General features: G+C 39.1%; 1 protein-coding gene across 1 annotated transcript in view; it reads left to right on the forward strand.

The window, feature by feature from the left end:
* Nucleotides 1–16,110, forward strand: part of SEC22A (SEC22 homolog A, vesicle trafficking protein) — a 72,760-nt gene that overhangs the window by 35,550 nt on the left and 21,100 nt on the right. The window contains exon 6 of the mRNA XM_021692364.1: nucleotides 10,402–10,517. Coding sequence (XP_021548039.1) covers nucleotides 10,402–10,517 — 116 coding nt within the window. The remainder of the gene's footprint in view (nucleotides 1–10,401; nucleotides 10,518–16,110) is intronic.

The following is a 16,110-nucleotide window of genomic DNA, read 5'->3' on the forward strand; positions in this document are numbered from 1 at the left end:
AAGTCCATTTGGTCCAGTGTGTCATTTAAAGTTTTTATTTCCTTGTTGATCTTTTGCTTAGACGATCTGTCCATTTCAGTGAGGGGGCTGTTAAAGTTCCCCACTATTATTGTTGTCGATGTGTTTCTTTGTTTTTTGTTATTAATTGCCTTATATAATTGGCTGCTCCCATTAGGGGCATAGATATTTATAATTGTTAGATCTTCTTGTTGGATAGACCCTTTAAGTAGGATATAGTGTCCTTCCTCATCTCTTATTACAGTCTTTGGTTTAAAATCTAATTTGTCTGATGTAAGGATTGCCACCCCAGCTTTCTTTTGGTGTCCATTAGCATGGTAAATGGTTTTCCACCCCCTCACTTTCAATCTGGGGGTGTCTTTGGGTCTAAAATGAGTCTCTTGCAGACAGCATATGGATGGGTCTTGTTTTTTAATCCAATCTGATAGCTTATGTCTTTTGATTGGGGCATTTAGCCCATTTACATTCAGGGTAACTATTGAAAGATACGAATTTAGTGCCATTGTATTGCCTGTAAGGTGACTGTTACTGTATATTGTCTGTTTTCCTTTCTGGTCTATGTTGCTTTTAGGCTCTCTCTTTGCTTAGAGGACCCCTTTCAATATTTCTTGTAGGGCTGGTTTTGTGTTTGCAAATTCCTTTAGTTTTTGTTTGTCCTGGAAGCTTTTTATGTCTCCTATTTTCAATGACAGCCTAGCTGGATATAGTATTCTTGGCTGCATATTTTTCTCATTTAGTGCTCTGAATATATTATGCCAGTCTTTTCTGGCCTGCCAGGTCTCTGTGGATAGGTCTGTTGCCAATCTAATGTTTCTACCATTGTAGGTTACATATCTCTTCTCCCGAACTGCTTTCAGGATTTTCTCTTTGTCTCTGAGACTCATAAGTTTTACTATTAGATGTCGGGGTGTTGACCTATTTTTATTGATTTTGAGAGGGGTTCTCTGTGCCTCCTGGATTTTGATGCCTGTTTCCTTCCCCAAATTAGGGAAGTTCTCTGCTATAATTTGCTCCAATATACCTTCTGCCCCTCTCTCTCTTTCTTCTTCTTCTGGGATCCCAATTATTCTAATGTTTCATCTTATGGTATCGCTTATCTCTCGAATTCTGCCCTCGTGATCCAGTAGTTGTTTATCTCTTTTTCTCAGCTTCTTTATTTTCCATAATTTGGTTTTCTAGATCACTGATTCTCTCTTCTGCTTCATTTATCCTAGCAGTTAGCACCCCCATTTTAAAAAAATTTTTTTTTTATTTATCTGAGAGGGAGAATGGGAGACAGAGAGCATGAGAGGGGGAGGATCAGAGGGAGAGGATCAGAGGGAGAAGCAGACTCCCCGCTGAGCAGGGAGTCCAATGCGGGACTCGATCCCGGGCCTCCAGGATCATGACCTGAGCCGAAGGCAGTTGCTTAACCAACTGAGCCACCCAGGCGCCCAGCGCCCCCATTTTTGATTGCACCTCATTAATAGCCTTTTTGATTTCGACTTGGTTAGATTTTAGTTCTTTTATTTCTCCAGAAGGGGTTTCTCTAATAACTTCCATGCTTTTTTCAAGTCCAGCTAGTATCTTTAAGTCATGATTTTGAACTCTAGATCTGACATCATACTAATGTCCGTATTGAGTTAGGTCCCTGGCAGTCGGTACTACCTCTTGTTCTTTTTGTTGAGGTGATGTTTTCCATCTTGTCATTTTGTCCAGAGGAGAACAGGTAAATGAGAGAATAGAATGCTAACAGGGTAACAACGTCCCCAGAAAATATACTCTAAAAAAATCAGAAAAGACCTGAAGCCGGGGGAAAAGAAAGGGAAAGAAAGAGAAAAGAGAAAAAAAAAAAGAAAAAGATAAAAACAAAAACAGAACAAAACAAAAAAAACAGAATATGATCAAATATGATCAGGCTGGTGCATAGATCAGTGCCACACACTAGATTTTGGGTGTATTTTGGTCTGTTAGAAGAAAGTGCCTCCCAAAAATTTTAAAGAAAGAAAAACTTACATATGTACAAAAATAAGGGTTGATATGATGAAGGGATGGAATATGACTGTAAAGATGAAAATTATAAAAAATTTTATAAAAGGAATTGATAAGAAATTGTTTGAAAATAGAAAGAAGAGGATTTCAAAAAAAAGGAGAGAATGTGATTAGGCAGGAGACTAGAACAAAGCCATACACTAGAGATTTAGGGTATATTTTGATCTGTTAGAAGAAACTATCTCAAAAAAAAATTTTTTTTAAAGATTTTATCTATTTATTTGACAGAGACACAGCGAGAGAGGGAACACAAGCAGGGGGAGTGGGAGAGGGAGAAGCAGGCTTCCCGCTGAGCAGGGAGCCCGATGTGGGGCTCGATCCCAGGACCCTGGGACCATGACCTGAGCCGAAGGCAGACACTTAACGCCTGAGCCACCCAGGCGCCCTGTATCTCAAAATTTTAAAGAGAGAACAACTTATATATATATGCCAAAAATAAGGGTAACTACTATGAAGGGATAGAATATGACTCTAAAAATGAAAAATAAAAATTTTTTTTAAAAAAAGGGATTGATAAGATGTTGGTTGAAAAGGGAAAAAGAAAAATTAAGAAAAATACAGTTAAAAAAAAAATTAACTTTGAAAGACTAAAGAATCATGGTAAAAAAAGCCATGGATTCTATGTGCAGTATTGCCCTAGCGCTGGAGTTCTGCCGTTCTCATTGATCGGTAAACTTGGTCTTGGGTGGCTGTTCTCGCTGATCTTCTGGGGGAGGGGCCTATTGCTGTGGTTCCCGAATGTCTTTGCCGGAGGCGGAATTGCCCCGCCCTTGCAGGTCCGGGCTAAGTTACCTGCTTGGGTTTGCTCTCGGGAGCTTTTGTTCCCTGCAAGCTGTCTGTACAGCTTTGGAGGACGAGAGTGAAAACGGCGGCCTCCCAATCTCCACTCTGGAGGAGCCGAGAACTCGGGACCCCGCTCCTCAGTGAGCCCCCAGAGAAAAGCCGTCAATCACTTCCGTCTCCCCAGTCTCCGGCCGTACTCCGTGCTCATCCGGCCTGTGACTGAGTGTTTCTATCTCTGACACCCAACCCTGGGTGGAGTCTCCAAACCCAGCAGATCCGTGTGGTGCACTCCCGCGCCGCTCCTCCCGGGGGAGGAAGGGGAGTCTCCCCGGATCTGTCGCTTGTTGGGTCCCTGCTGGAAGAGCAGTGGTCTGACTGTACCGCGAATCACAGTTTATGGCAACCCTGAGCTGAGGGCCCGCTCCTCAGCTCCGTCTCTGCAGCCAGCTTCCCTGCTCCGATACCTGGGAGCTCTGCCACACTCAGGCACCCCCGGTCTTTCTGTGACCCCGAGGCTCCTGAGACCACACTGTCCCACGAGGGTTCCACCCCCGGCTTAGCCACTGGAGCGACATCCCTCAGTGGAGCCAACTTCTAAAAGTTCTGATTTTGTGCTCCGCTCTCTATCACTTGCCAGAAGCGGCCGACGGAGGCCCCGTCCCCCGCCGTCTATCCTCCCGAATATCGCCTCGGATTCGCTTCTCTGCATGTCCTGCCTTCCAGAAAGTGGTCCCTTTTCTGTTCAGAGAGTTGTTGCTATTCTTTTCTTCGATCTCCTGTTGAGTTCGTAGGTGTTCAGATTGGTTTGATCCCTATCCAGCTGAATTCCTGAGACAGACGAAATCCAGGTCTCCTACTCCTCCGCCATCTTGCTCCGCCCCCCAGTATAATGAACTTTTATGTACCTGTCACCCAATTATAATAACTATATCAACATTTTGCCGTTCTTGTTTCATCTGTATCCCCACCCACTATCCACTCATCTATTTTATAATTTACTTCTGTGGTTCTTTTTTTTTTTTAAGATTTTATTTATTTGAGCAAGAGAGAGCACAAGCCGGGAGGAGAGGGAGAAGCAGGCTCACCGTGGAGCAGGGAGCCCGACTCAGGACATGATCCCAAGACCCTGGGATCATGACCTGAGCCGAAGGCAGATGCTTAACTAATTAAGCCACCCAGGCGCCCCTGTGGTTCTTTTCTTTTTTAAGGGAAATTTGCACATATTAAAATGCACAAATCTTTGCTGTATGGTTTAGACACACGGATACATTTGTATAAACCACTCTTTTTAAAAGTATAGATTTTATTCACATATGATAAGGCCAACAGATTAGGAGACAGCCGCCACTGCAAAGGTAGTTTGTTATTCTCAGATCCCATGGGAAGGGTGCACACTATTCCACCCAAGGCAATGCGGGGAAAGTGCAGGTGTTGGTCAGGAGGTAAAGGAGTGGGAGGAAAACGTGAGCAAGAGCATTTATTGTGCTTTCCCTAGGAAGGAACTGAAGAGGCAGGGTAAGCAGGTTTAGATTGGCTAGCTTGAGTTACTTACAGCAGGCTCTGGGATATAGGGCTGCCCTTAGTTGTCTGGTACCTGACCTTGGGGTGATTCAGGCAGGGGGATAGTGGCCCTGAGTGTGAGAGCCCCATATAGGAGGTCACGTGTGGGCTTTGGATTAGGGGGTTTGCTTTTGGAAAGCACTCTTAGAGGTGAGTTGTTTGCTATCTCTAGGAATTAGATAGCCCTGGGAAGGTCTGTCCTCTAGGACCAGCAAGGCCCCAAGATATCAAAGCATCAAAATACAGAATATAAGAAAAAAAACTAATACATACTGCTATCATGATGTAGAATATTTCCATCTCCCCAGGAAGTTCTTTCATGTCTCTTCCCAATCTCCACCCTTCCTCCAGACAACCATTGTTCTAATCTTTTACACTCTAGTTATTTTTAATTTTGTTTGTTCTAGAACTTTATATAAACAAGATTATGTAGTGTGACTCTTGTGTTTGGCTTCTTTTAGTACAATGTCCTATGTTGTAGGTCTCTGTACTTTGATCCTATTTGTTGCTGAGTAGTAGTCATTGTATGAACAGGGCACAGTCTGCTGATGAACATTAGCTTGTTTCCAGTTTTGGGTTATAAAACTCCTACAAACATTTGTCTTTTGTTGACATGTTTTCATTTCTTCTGAGTAAATATGAGCAGTGGAATTTGCCAAGTCAAAAGTGAGGTACATGTTTGACTCTGAGAAATTGCTGGTTTTCTAAAGTAGTTGTACCATTTTACATTTCCACAAGCAGTGTATGAGAGTTTCAGTTGCTCTACTTCTCACCAACATTTAGTGTTGCCAATCTTTTTAATTTTATATTCTGCTTTTATTTAAAAAAACTTAACAAAACTCTAAATTCAATACATTTTTCTGTTTCTTTGACACGTTATTTTTAGGATAAACACTAGGTTAATCAGCCTTTTTTTCCACCTTTGTAATTTTATAGACAATTTGTCAGTTGGCTGAGAATGGTACTCTATACGGCAGTTGCCCCACAAGGCAAATAAATTTCCTAATCTCTCTTTCTCTCCTCTCTCTCTCCCTTCCTCTTTCTCTTTCTCTCTCCCACACACATGCACACACACACACACACACACCAATAAGTAAAATACAAGATAGAATGTGATACATGTTCCAAAAGAGATAAACAGAGATAAATAGGAAGTACCACTTTTAAGCCCAGGGCCTTGAAGAACATACAGGCTTTTGTCAGGTAATGATGTAAGAAAGGGCCTCACTGGTGAAAAGAATAGTGTATTTAATACCATACAATTAGCCTCAGTCATAATTTAGTCATAAATTATGCTCATTTAGATGGAATTGACCTGAAATTTTTCTTGTATGTTCTAAAACCTGTTTCTCCAGATATTTGGGGCATCATTGAATGACTGTTCCTCCTGAACTTTGTTTTCACTCAAAGCATAGGCACTGTGGTATTACGATGATGTTTGAAGGTTAGAATGGTACCATCATTTTGAATCTTCATAATGATTGTTCTGGTATTCTCTGTCATCATTTTCCCTTTCTCTTGACTCTTATTTCCTCTTCACTGAATTTTTTTCATTTACTTACAAATGTATTCAGATCGCCCTCTTCTACTGCATTACAGTGGAAAAATAATTATTTCTCAGTCCTAGTATATCTGTCAGGCTGTCATCCTGGTTTTCTTTAACGGCAGTAGCATTCAGTCACTGCTCTCTCTTACCATTAACAGTTATTTAGCGTCTTGCAGTCTGAATTTTGCCTTCACTCTTCTAAAACTGTTTTATAAAGGGTCAACAACCATCTTTTAGTCAGTAAATCTAATCTTTTTTCGTTGTTGTTTTGAGTTCAGATTGTCTTTGGCCTGTCCACAGACATTGATATCCATATCTTTCTTCCAGATGGCCTCCCCTTCCTAGGCTTCTGAGGCTTTCTTCCTCCTCTTCTCCTAAATCTGTCTTCCTGACTCCATCCTCCCTGTGAAGATACTGTTTGCCAAAGATTTGCCCTTGGCCTACTTCTTTCCTTAGTAATCTCATCCCAACCCTTCCTTTCAGATACAGACCTCATTTGTTTCCCCAGCTCTGCTACTCTTCCATTCTTCCATTGCTTGTTAAACACGCCTCATTATCACTACAAGTTCGATACGTTTAAAATGTCTCCACTCTTGATCAAACCTGAATTTCTTCCAGTGGCTTCGTTGGTAGCACCATTAACTTTCCAATCACCCACACTTAAAACCCTGACATTTTATTTAATTTTCTTCCCTTTTGTTTCCCGTATATAAATAGTTGTTATGTCTACTAGTTTTAACCCCAGTAGTATCACTCACCTCTTTCTTCTTCATTCCCGCTATCACTATCCAAATTCAGGTCCTCATATCAGCCAGTCTTTTGCAATGACTCCCTAAGGTAGATTTGTAGAAAGAGCATAGGCTTTGCAGTCTTGTAGACCCAAGTGCTAATTGTGAAGATGACACTTACTAGCTGTCTGATTTATAGCAAATTATTTAACATCTCCACTGACAGATGAAAAAATTCAGACACCGAGAAGTTAGTCATTCCTGCCTTATGAAGTACTGCATTTTGAAGGATAAGCAGGACAAAGTGTACCTACCAAGAAAGCACTGAAAAAATATTATTTGTCTTCCTGCTTTTAATCTCCTTACAGCCCATTGATAGATTAATATTCCTTAAGCATAGCGTTAATTATATTGGTCTCTTGCTCTTCAGTGTTTCCCCATTGTCTAACTTGTTCATAATTTTTAGTATTTCTAACTGTCTATTAATTAGCTTCAACCCCCTTTCTGACCTTATTTCTTCCTTCTCTTCGTAAACATCCTTTTAAGCCAAACAAAACCAGTAACAATGCCCAGTGGCAAAGTGGTTATGAACATGAGTTCTAGTGTCAGGCTAGCTGGGTTTAAATCCCAGTTCATTTACTTAACTTTGGGCAAATTACCTAATCTCCCTAAACCTTAGTTTCATCTGAAAAAATAAGGATAATTATAGTGCCTACTGCAGTGGGTTCTTGGAGGGGTGACTGAGATCATGTATATAAGCACTTGTGCCTGGTACGTTGAGAATAGCCACTATTAGTAGGATTAGCAGAGGTAGTAGGATTAGCAGAGGTAGTAGTAGTAGTAGTAGTAGTAGTAGTTGTTCATGCTCTTATTATTTGCATCTCATTTCCACCTCCATGCTCACATTCTTTTCTCTGCAGAAATGCAGTTTTTCCCATTTGTGCCTGTCTAAATTTTAACCATCTTTAAAGATCTTCCCTGGTTTTCTTACCACTCCTGTATCACCACCTTCCCCCTAGTTATCTTTCCTTTTCAGAATTTTTTTTTCTTTTATCTTTCTTGTTTTTTTTTTTTAAAGATTTTATTTATTTATTTGACAGAGAGAGCACAAGCAGGGGGACCAGGGGAGGGGAAGCAGACTCCCTGCTGAGCAGGGAGCTGATGCAGGGCTTGATCCCAGGATGCGGGGCTTGATCCCAAGACCCTGGGATCATGACCTGAGCCGAAGACAGATGCTTAACCGACTGAGCCACCCAGGTGCCCCTCCTCTTCAGAATTTCTTAACTCTTTTAGTTTAGAATGCTTATTACTTTCACAGGCTTATCTGTTTTTTTCCCTTCAAAAGGCTAGAAGTATCTTGAGGGCAGATTGTTTATTGTATTTTCTAAAGCACAACGTCTTATACAGAATCATGCTAAAAGGTATTTGCTGAGTAAATATATTAGTTCCCTATAAGCAATAGCCTTTTGGTTCCAAGAGATTTACTTCTTTAGGAACTTTTCTAAACTTCATTAATTATTGGTTTATACAAAATTTAATTTTGTCATGAAAATGCCATTATTGGGCTCAAGGAGACTAATTAAAGAAAAGGCATTGTAGCAAAAGACAGTAATAGCAAAAACAAAACAAAAACTGACCAGGTAACACTATTTTGGATTCAGTAACTTTTTTTTCTACACTGCCTCGCATTTGTTATTGTTCGAAATCTACTGTCTACCTAATAGTACTTATCATGGTGCCAAATTGAAGTGTGAAGTAAACATTTGTGGATAACAATGAATTTAAAATTTGTTTCACTGAAATAGAAAGTAGCAGATATCACATAATACATTAAAATGTGATTAAATATTTTGTTCAGTTGTTAACATGAGAAATTGTCCTTAGGGAGCGTCACCCTCATGTTGTATGCAGATGGAGTTTTCTTTTGGTAACCATTCCCACTGATCCTAGGGAAGGAGATAGGGTGGGAGTGGGTGAATCTCCACTTGAGAATTTCTTTCCCACAGTGATTTTGGCACAGCTCCAGCCTGTCCTTCAGCATAATACGTGCCTTGTCTTTGTTAAAAGAGGCTTGTCATTTGCTTTCATGCTTTTAAAAATATTTCTGGTCATTTTGAAATAATTTTAATAATAAATGGTATATTATAATTATAAGGAGAGTGCTCTAAGGCCAAGAGATAAATATTAGAAATGTTAATTTATATAGTCAATTATTTATTTCTTAAATAGACATTGATCAGCACATTAAAATGGTAATATTTTCCCATTCAAGAATGGCCATACTTGACCATAAACAGCTAAGATTTTTTAGTTATAATACAGAATATTATTTGGGTTTTTTGGTAAGGTAAACTTGTGTACTTTAGAAGTACGATTTATGTAATCTGTTTAGTTGTCAGGTAGTTTTATGCTCGAGGCCCATATTAAGGATTTCTTTTTTTATTAGAGGCCAGTTTTCCCTTACTACTGAGAGGGTATGGGGTGGGATGGACAGGGGATACAAAACATGACTAATTGGTAGACTAGTTGGATAGATTTTTAAATTGTGAGGTTTTTTTTCCCCTACTGACATAAAACTTGGTATTAATACTTTACAGATATTTAATTTTTTGTTTTCATATTAAAATCTCAAGGAAATTGATTGAGAGACCCAGCAATCAGCTTAGGCACAGAAGAAAGTAAAGAAAATGTTTCCCATCTTAGCATTTTCTGCTGAACTTGAGGAACAAATACTTTTTTGTGATATGTGGGGTTTTGTGTTTCTGTGAACTGTTTAGGGAAGCTTTTCTGCTGTAATGGCTGAATATAAGTTGCAAAGATTTAAGCCTTTCCTTATATTAATGTTCCACCCCATTAACTTCATTGTTAGGGCTTTTACACTTCAGTGATTTTAACTGTAGTTCTGTTGTCCTCTCTTTCCTTCTGTCTCTTTTTTGAGGTCTAGATAATTATGTATTTAGTTTTGTATTTTCATTTAGACTCAGTTAATTTTGTTAAGCCCAAGATGATGATAAAGTGAAACTGTTGTATAAGTAAATATCTTACACTGCTGAAGCCCTGATAGATAAGGAGATGCGTTTGTGAAGAGGAAGTGGTCACTTCTTCAGCTCGTGTTTTTCATTTGTCGTGGTCCTCAAGTGATTTTCAGAGATCAGGAACTTCATAGCTATAAGACTATTCTATTGTGAAGTTCAGATTGGTGATTATACAGGAACTTTCACCTATATCCCATGATATTTATAGCCCTGGAACCCAAATAAGGGAGAGTTTTGCTTAAAAAAAGCAAGCTATGTTTGTTTTTAAAAATGTTATCTAAGCATTTTCAGAAAAAGTAGGAATTATGCAGTGATCTTTCAGGCAGAGTCACCTTTGCAAATATTTGCAACTCCTTGCAAATGGCAGACCTATTTAGGCAGTAAGGTTTTTTTTTTTTTTTTTACATGATTCACTGCCAGATGTGAGCACTCCTTAGCCTGTATACCCCAAGTGCACATTAGATGTCTCTTTAAAAAGTAGAGAAAAAGAAGTTGATTGAACTTGAGTTCAGGGCAATGAAGCTATCATGTTGTCAGACATTTTGCATTTTAAAACAATAATTACTAATATCTTAATAAATAACTTTATGAAGATTAACCCGTGTTTGACCCATTTAAATTGAGAAGGGAATTTCATTTTACATAAGTTTAGGTATTGACATGCAATAGTGGTGTTCATTTCTAACCATTTCTTTTCCAGCTCACCAGCGACTGGAACCAGCAACTCTGTCAGGGATTGTGGCATTTATCCTCAGTCTTTTATGTGGAGCTCTGAATTTAATTCGAGGTTTTCATGCCATAGAAAGTCTTTTGCAGGTACTGTACTATTTTTGCAATTTCAGGTGACTGTGCCTGTTGATTCTACTTGTAACTAAGTTGATTTGAATTGATTTGGGTATAGTACAATTTGTGGTGCATGTTCAGATTCTGTATTCTTTATGCCTTCCCTAGTTTCCCTTTCCTCTAAGAACGATGATTTCTAGTTGGCTTCTTTGACTCAGCATGTATTTATTTATCGACTCTGCAAGAGGCACAGTTTATTAGGTACTCTGGGGACACCAAGGTATGTCTGACATGAGTGCTGCCGTCTCAGAGCCTAGAGTCGAATTGGGAGGGGGCAAAGCAGCATGTGAATAATTGCCAAGTATGTAGAGTTTGGAAGAGGAGTAGTCAGTGTAAGTCAGCATAGGAGAAAGGTGCTTTGTGGAGAAGGTCTGAGCTGGACCTAAAAGGATCTGAGTGGACAGAGAGGAATGGAAGAAAAAAGGGGGCAGTTATGGGCAGGTTTTTGTCCTACTTCTGTGTATTTCCACTTTATCTGTTCTTTCTCCTTTTTGTTGGTGGCTACCTGAAACCACTACTTTTTTCAGATATTACAACTATGTTGTTCTCCAGTGAAGTTTTTTCCAGAGACTGTGGCTATCAGAATATACTAAATTTTTCTCTTTTTGTAAACTTTTTGAAACTTCCTTTCTTAAAGTTTAGCACATTTCAGACTGGACAGCTTTCCTTACCTTTGTTTCTACTCCCTCTAAAAAAAAAAAAAATTTTTTTTTTTTTTGATACTTCCACATGTAAATTAGTTCTCTGTTTTTGGTCAGCATTAAGCTCAGAATACCATTCTTAAAAACCCACTTAACACACCTTATATTCTTTTTTAAAATTGCTTGTTAGTTTGGGGAACACTCTGAGAGTACCATTCTGAGTACCCTCCGAATGTCCTGAGCTGTATGAAGCCAATAGCAGAGGACATCACGGGTTCCAGGCAGCTGAGCTATCCCTTGAGTGGGTAGGGGTAGGTTTCTCATGACTTTTCAATTCTTTTTTCAAACATCCTGGACCCTGAGGTAAAACCCCTCTTCCCTTTCAGGCACAGGACAGCTGGCTACTGTCCCTTGGTGTTCCTGTCCCTGTTCTCTAGCCAGGTCAGCTTTATTCCAGCAAGAGTTCAGTTTTGAGCCAGTTAGACAACCTACCAAAAAAAAAGGCAATTTGGAGAAAGCAGACTGAAAAGTTAATAAATAAGATATCCTCTTCCTTTTTTTTAAAAAGTGGAAAGAACAGTAGTGTAGGTGGGTGAAGAGTTGGGTTTTGTTTGTGGAGGAAAGAGAGAGGGGTTTGGCTCCAGCTCAGCTCCTGATTAGCTCTGTGACCTTAAATAGCTCACTTTACTTTCTGGTCCTCAGTTTCATTACTTATAAAATGAAGGAGAAGGCTGAATTTGATGATTATTTCTCAAAGTATGAGGCACGTTTACCACTAGTTGCACAGTAGATGACTTTAGGTGGTAGAGGGATAAACATTTTTAATTTTAGGAGTTATGTTTTTAGTGTATGTTAATGTGTAGCTTCTGTATTGGGTAAGATTAATGATAGAGATATAAAATTTTCCTTTTAAAATTAATTTTAATAACTTTATGGAATTTATTAAGTAAATAATGGTATAATTTAGAGTTTGCAAAAATTGTGAAGATGGTTTTCTGTGGTTAAAAAAAATTCTCAGGTTGTTTGAAATTATCAAATTGATAAATAAGGGGAGGGAGCAGATCTGGGTAGAAAAGTTTTTGTGTTACAGAGCCTTACCATCCCTGACCCAGAAGACAGTGTCTAAGTGTGGAGCTGGGGGCTTTGACCCCCATTATTTTTAAGTTAAAAATCTGACAAGGCTGTTTTATCTCACAAAACCTATTAAAGAAAATAGTTTCTTTCAGGCACTCAGATATCTTATCCCTCATCTTCCTGGACTGATTCTTTCCTTCTCCTTCTTCTGATTCACAACTTCAAAAGTAAGGAAAATAGTATAAACTACAGCTTTTCATGCTTTTGAGCTGCTACAGCTAGCTGATGCCTGCCTTGATTTCTGAGTGTTTCATGTTTTCCCTCTGCACAGTAACGTCTTTGCCTCATCACAGTTGTTGTTTAGGTTTTAGAAGGACAATAATCTGATTAAACTGATTACCACTTACATGGAACTGACTGATGGCTCTGAGATTTCTCAGCCTGTTGACATATAAAAAAGACATCACAAACTAGTGTAACTCATGAACACAGATGGAAAACTCTTCAACAAGATATTAGCAAATTGAATCCAACGATATATAAAAAGAATTATATACCACAGACAAGTGGGATTTAGTCCAGGTATGCAAGGCTGGTGCAACATTCAACAGTTAATGTAATCCATCACATCAACAGGCTAAAGAAGAAAAATCATATGATCATGTCTGTGGCTGCAGAAAAAGCATTTGACAAAATCCGGTACCTGTTCATGAACTCACCACAAACTCGAATAAAGGGGAGCTTCCTCAGTTTGATAAAGAACATCTGCAGAAACCCTACAGTTAATACCATACTTGATGAGAAACTAGATGCTTCCTCCCTAAGATCAGGAACAAGACAAGGATGTCTCCTCTAACCATTCCTATTCAACATTGTACTGGGAAACCTAGTTAATGCAGTAAGACAAGAAAACAGAAGGCATACAGATTGGGAAAGAAGGAATACGACTGTCTTTATTCACAGATGTTCTGATTGTCTATGTAGAAAATCCCAAAGAATTGACAAATTCCTGGAACTCATAAATGATTATACCACGGTCACAGGATCCAAAGTTAACATATAAAAGTTAATTACTTTATATCAGCAAGGAACAATTGAAATTTGAAATTAAAACAATATATTATTTATATTGGCATCCCCAAAAATGAGGCACTTAAGAATAAATCTAACAAAACATAAATAAGATCTATATGAGAAAAACTGTAAAACTCTGATAAGAGAAAGAAGATTTAAATAAATGGAGAGACATTCCAAGTTCATGAGCGGGAAGACTCAGTATTGTTAAGATGTTAGTTCTTCCCAGCTTGATCTGTAGATTCAACACAACCCCAAACAAAATCCCAGAAAATTATTTTGTAGATATTGACTAAATGATCCTATATGGAAAGGCAAAAGACTTGGAATAGACAACACAGTACTGAGGAAAAAGAAATCAAAGCACTGACACTAACCAACTTCAAGACTTACTATTTTTTTTTTAAAGATTTTATTTATTTGACAGCATGCATTCAAGCAGGGGAGTGGCAGGCAGAGGGAGAGGGAGAAGCAGACTCCCTGCTGAGCAAGGAGCCTTATGCCAGGCTGGGATCATGACCCAAGCAGAAGGCAGGTGTTTAACCAACTGAGCCCCCCAGGCACCCCTTCAAGACTTACTGTTAAGCTGTAACAATTAAAACAGTGTGACATTGGCAAAACAATAGATGGATGGATCAATAGAACAGAATTGAGAGCCCAGAAATACACCCATACAAGTATAGTCAACTGATCTTTGACAAAGGAACAAAAGCAATTCAGTGGAGGAAGAATAATCTTTTCAACAAATGGTGCTGGAATAGCTAGATACCCACATGCAAAAAATAATAAATCCAGACACAGATTTTATACCTTTAATTAAAAAAAGTTAATTCAAGGGGTGCCTGGGTGGCTCAGATGGTTAAGCGTCTGCCTTCAGCTCAGGTCATGATCTCAGGGTCCTGGGGTTGAGCCCGTCATCGGGCTCCCTGCCAAGCGGGGAGCCTGCTTCTCCCTCTCCCTCTACTGTTCCCCCTGCTTGTGCTCTCTCGCTCTCTCTGTGAAATAAATGAATAAAATCTTTAAAAAAAAAAAAAAGTTAACTCAAAATGGATCACAGACCTAAATGTAAGATATAAAACTTATAAAAGATAACAGGAGAAAACCGAGATGACCTTGGGTTTGGTGATGACTTTTTAGATACAACGCCAAAAATATCCATGGAAGTTTAAAAACTTTTGTTCTGTGAAGGACATTAAGAGAATGAAAAGATAAGCCACAGACTAGGAGAAAGTATTTACAGAACACATCTGACAAAGGGCATGTGTCCGAAACATACAGAGAACTCTTAAAACTCAAGAAAGTATATAATGCAATTAAAAATTGGGCAAAAGAATGGAATAGACACCCCACCAAAGTAGATATACAGGTAACAAAAAAGCACATGAAAAGATGTCCAACATCATATGTCACTAAGGAATTGCAAATTAAAACAATCAGATGCCACTAAACTCCTAGAATGGCAAAATCCAAAACACTGACAAAACCAAATGTTAGGATATGTAACAATACGAACTCTTCATTCATTGCTGGTGGGAGTGCCAAAGGGTACAGTCACTTCAGAAGACAGTTTGGCTGTCTCACAAAGCTAAGCATAGCCTTACTGTATGATCCAGCAATCATGCTCCGAGGTATATTTACCTAAAATGAATAGAAAACTTATGTCCATGCAAAAACCTGCACATGAATGTTTATATCTGCTTTACTTGTAATTTCAAAAAACCAGAAGCAACTAAGATGTCCTTCAAAAGGTGAAAGAAACTGGCCATCTGTACAATGGAGTATTATTCAGTAATAAAAAGAAATGAGCTCTCAAGCCACAAAAAGGCATGGCTAAACCTTAAATGCACATTGCTTAATGAAAGAAGTCTGAGAAAACCACATACTTAAATGATTCCAACTATATGACCTCCTAGGAAAGGCAAAACTATAGAGACAGTAAGTAAAAAAAATCAGTGGTTGCCAGGGGTTTGGAGGGAGGTAGGAAGGGATGAATAGTTGGGGCACGGGGTTTTTAGGGCTGTGAAACTCTTCAGTATGTTACTGTAATGGTGGTTATGTCATTATACATTTGTCAAAACCCAAAGAACATACAACACAAAGAGTGAACCCTAATGTAGACTATGGACTTTAGTTAGTGATAATGTGTCACTGTTGGCTCATCAGTTGTAACAGATGTATCACATTAATGTAAGATGTTAATAATGAGGAAAGTCTGAGCAGGGAAAGAGCTGGGTGTATGGGAACTCTCTGTAGTACACACTCCGCTTAATTTTCTGTCAACCTGCTCTAAAGATAAAAATCCATTAATTTAAACACACACACATGCATACCACACACCAACATTAAAACAAAGACCGGGAAGAGAGGAGCAGCCTCTGGGATTTGATTTTTCATGAGGTGTGGCTCCACTTAGCAGTTAAAGTACAGCCTGTTGTACCCAGCCACCTCTTAGGAAATGGTGGATTGGCTTTCTCTTCTCATGGAGGGGCTGAGCCTTCCCCTTCACACAGGCCGGGAGGGCATGTCAGTATCCTGGCCAGGGTGGAACCTGGGTCTAGAAATGTGATTCATGTTGTAGGTCAGGTGTACAATTTTGTGCCCTCTGAGAATGCTGGCCATTTTGAGAAAGCCAGTGGAGATCCCCTGACCCTGCACCCACTAGTCCCTCTCAACTCAGCCCCAAATACCCACACCAAAGATGGCCAGGGAAAATAGTAATATCTTTTAATTTGCATAACGAAACTCTGGAACAATAAGAGACTAAAAAATGCAGTAGG

The sequence above is a fragment of the Neomonachus schauinslandi genome, chromosome 1 (genome assembly GCF_002201575.2).
Source record: "Neomonachus schauinslandi chromosome 1, ASM220157v2, whole genome shotgun sequence".
Lineage (NCBI taxonomy): Eukaryota > Metazoa > Chordata > Mammalia > Carnivora > Phocidae > Neomonachus > Neomonachus schauinslandi.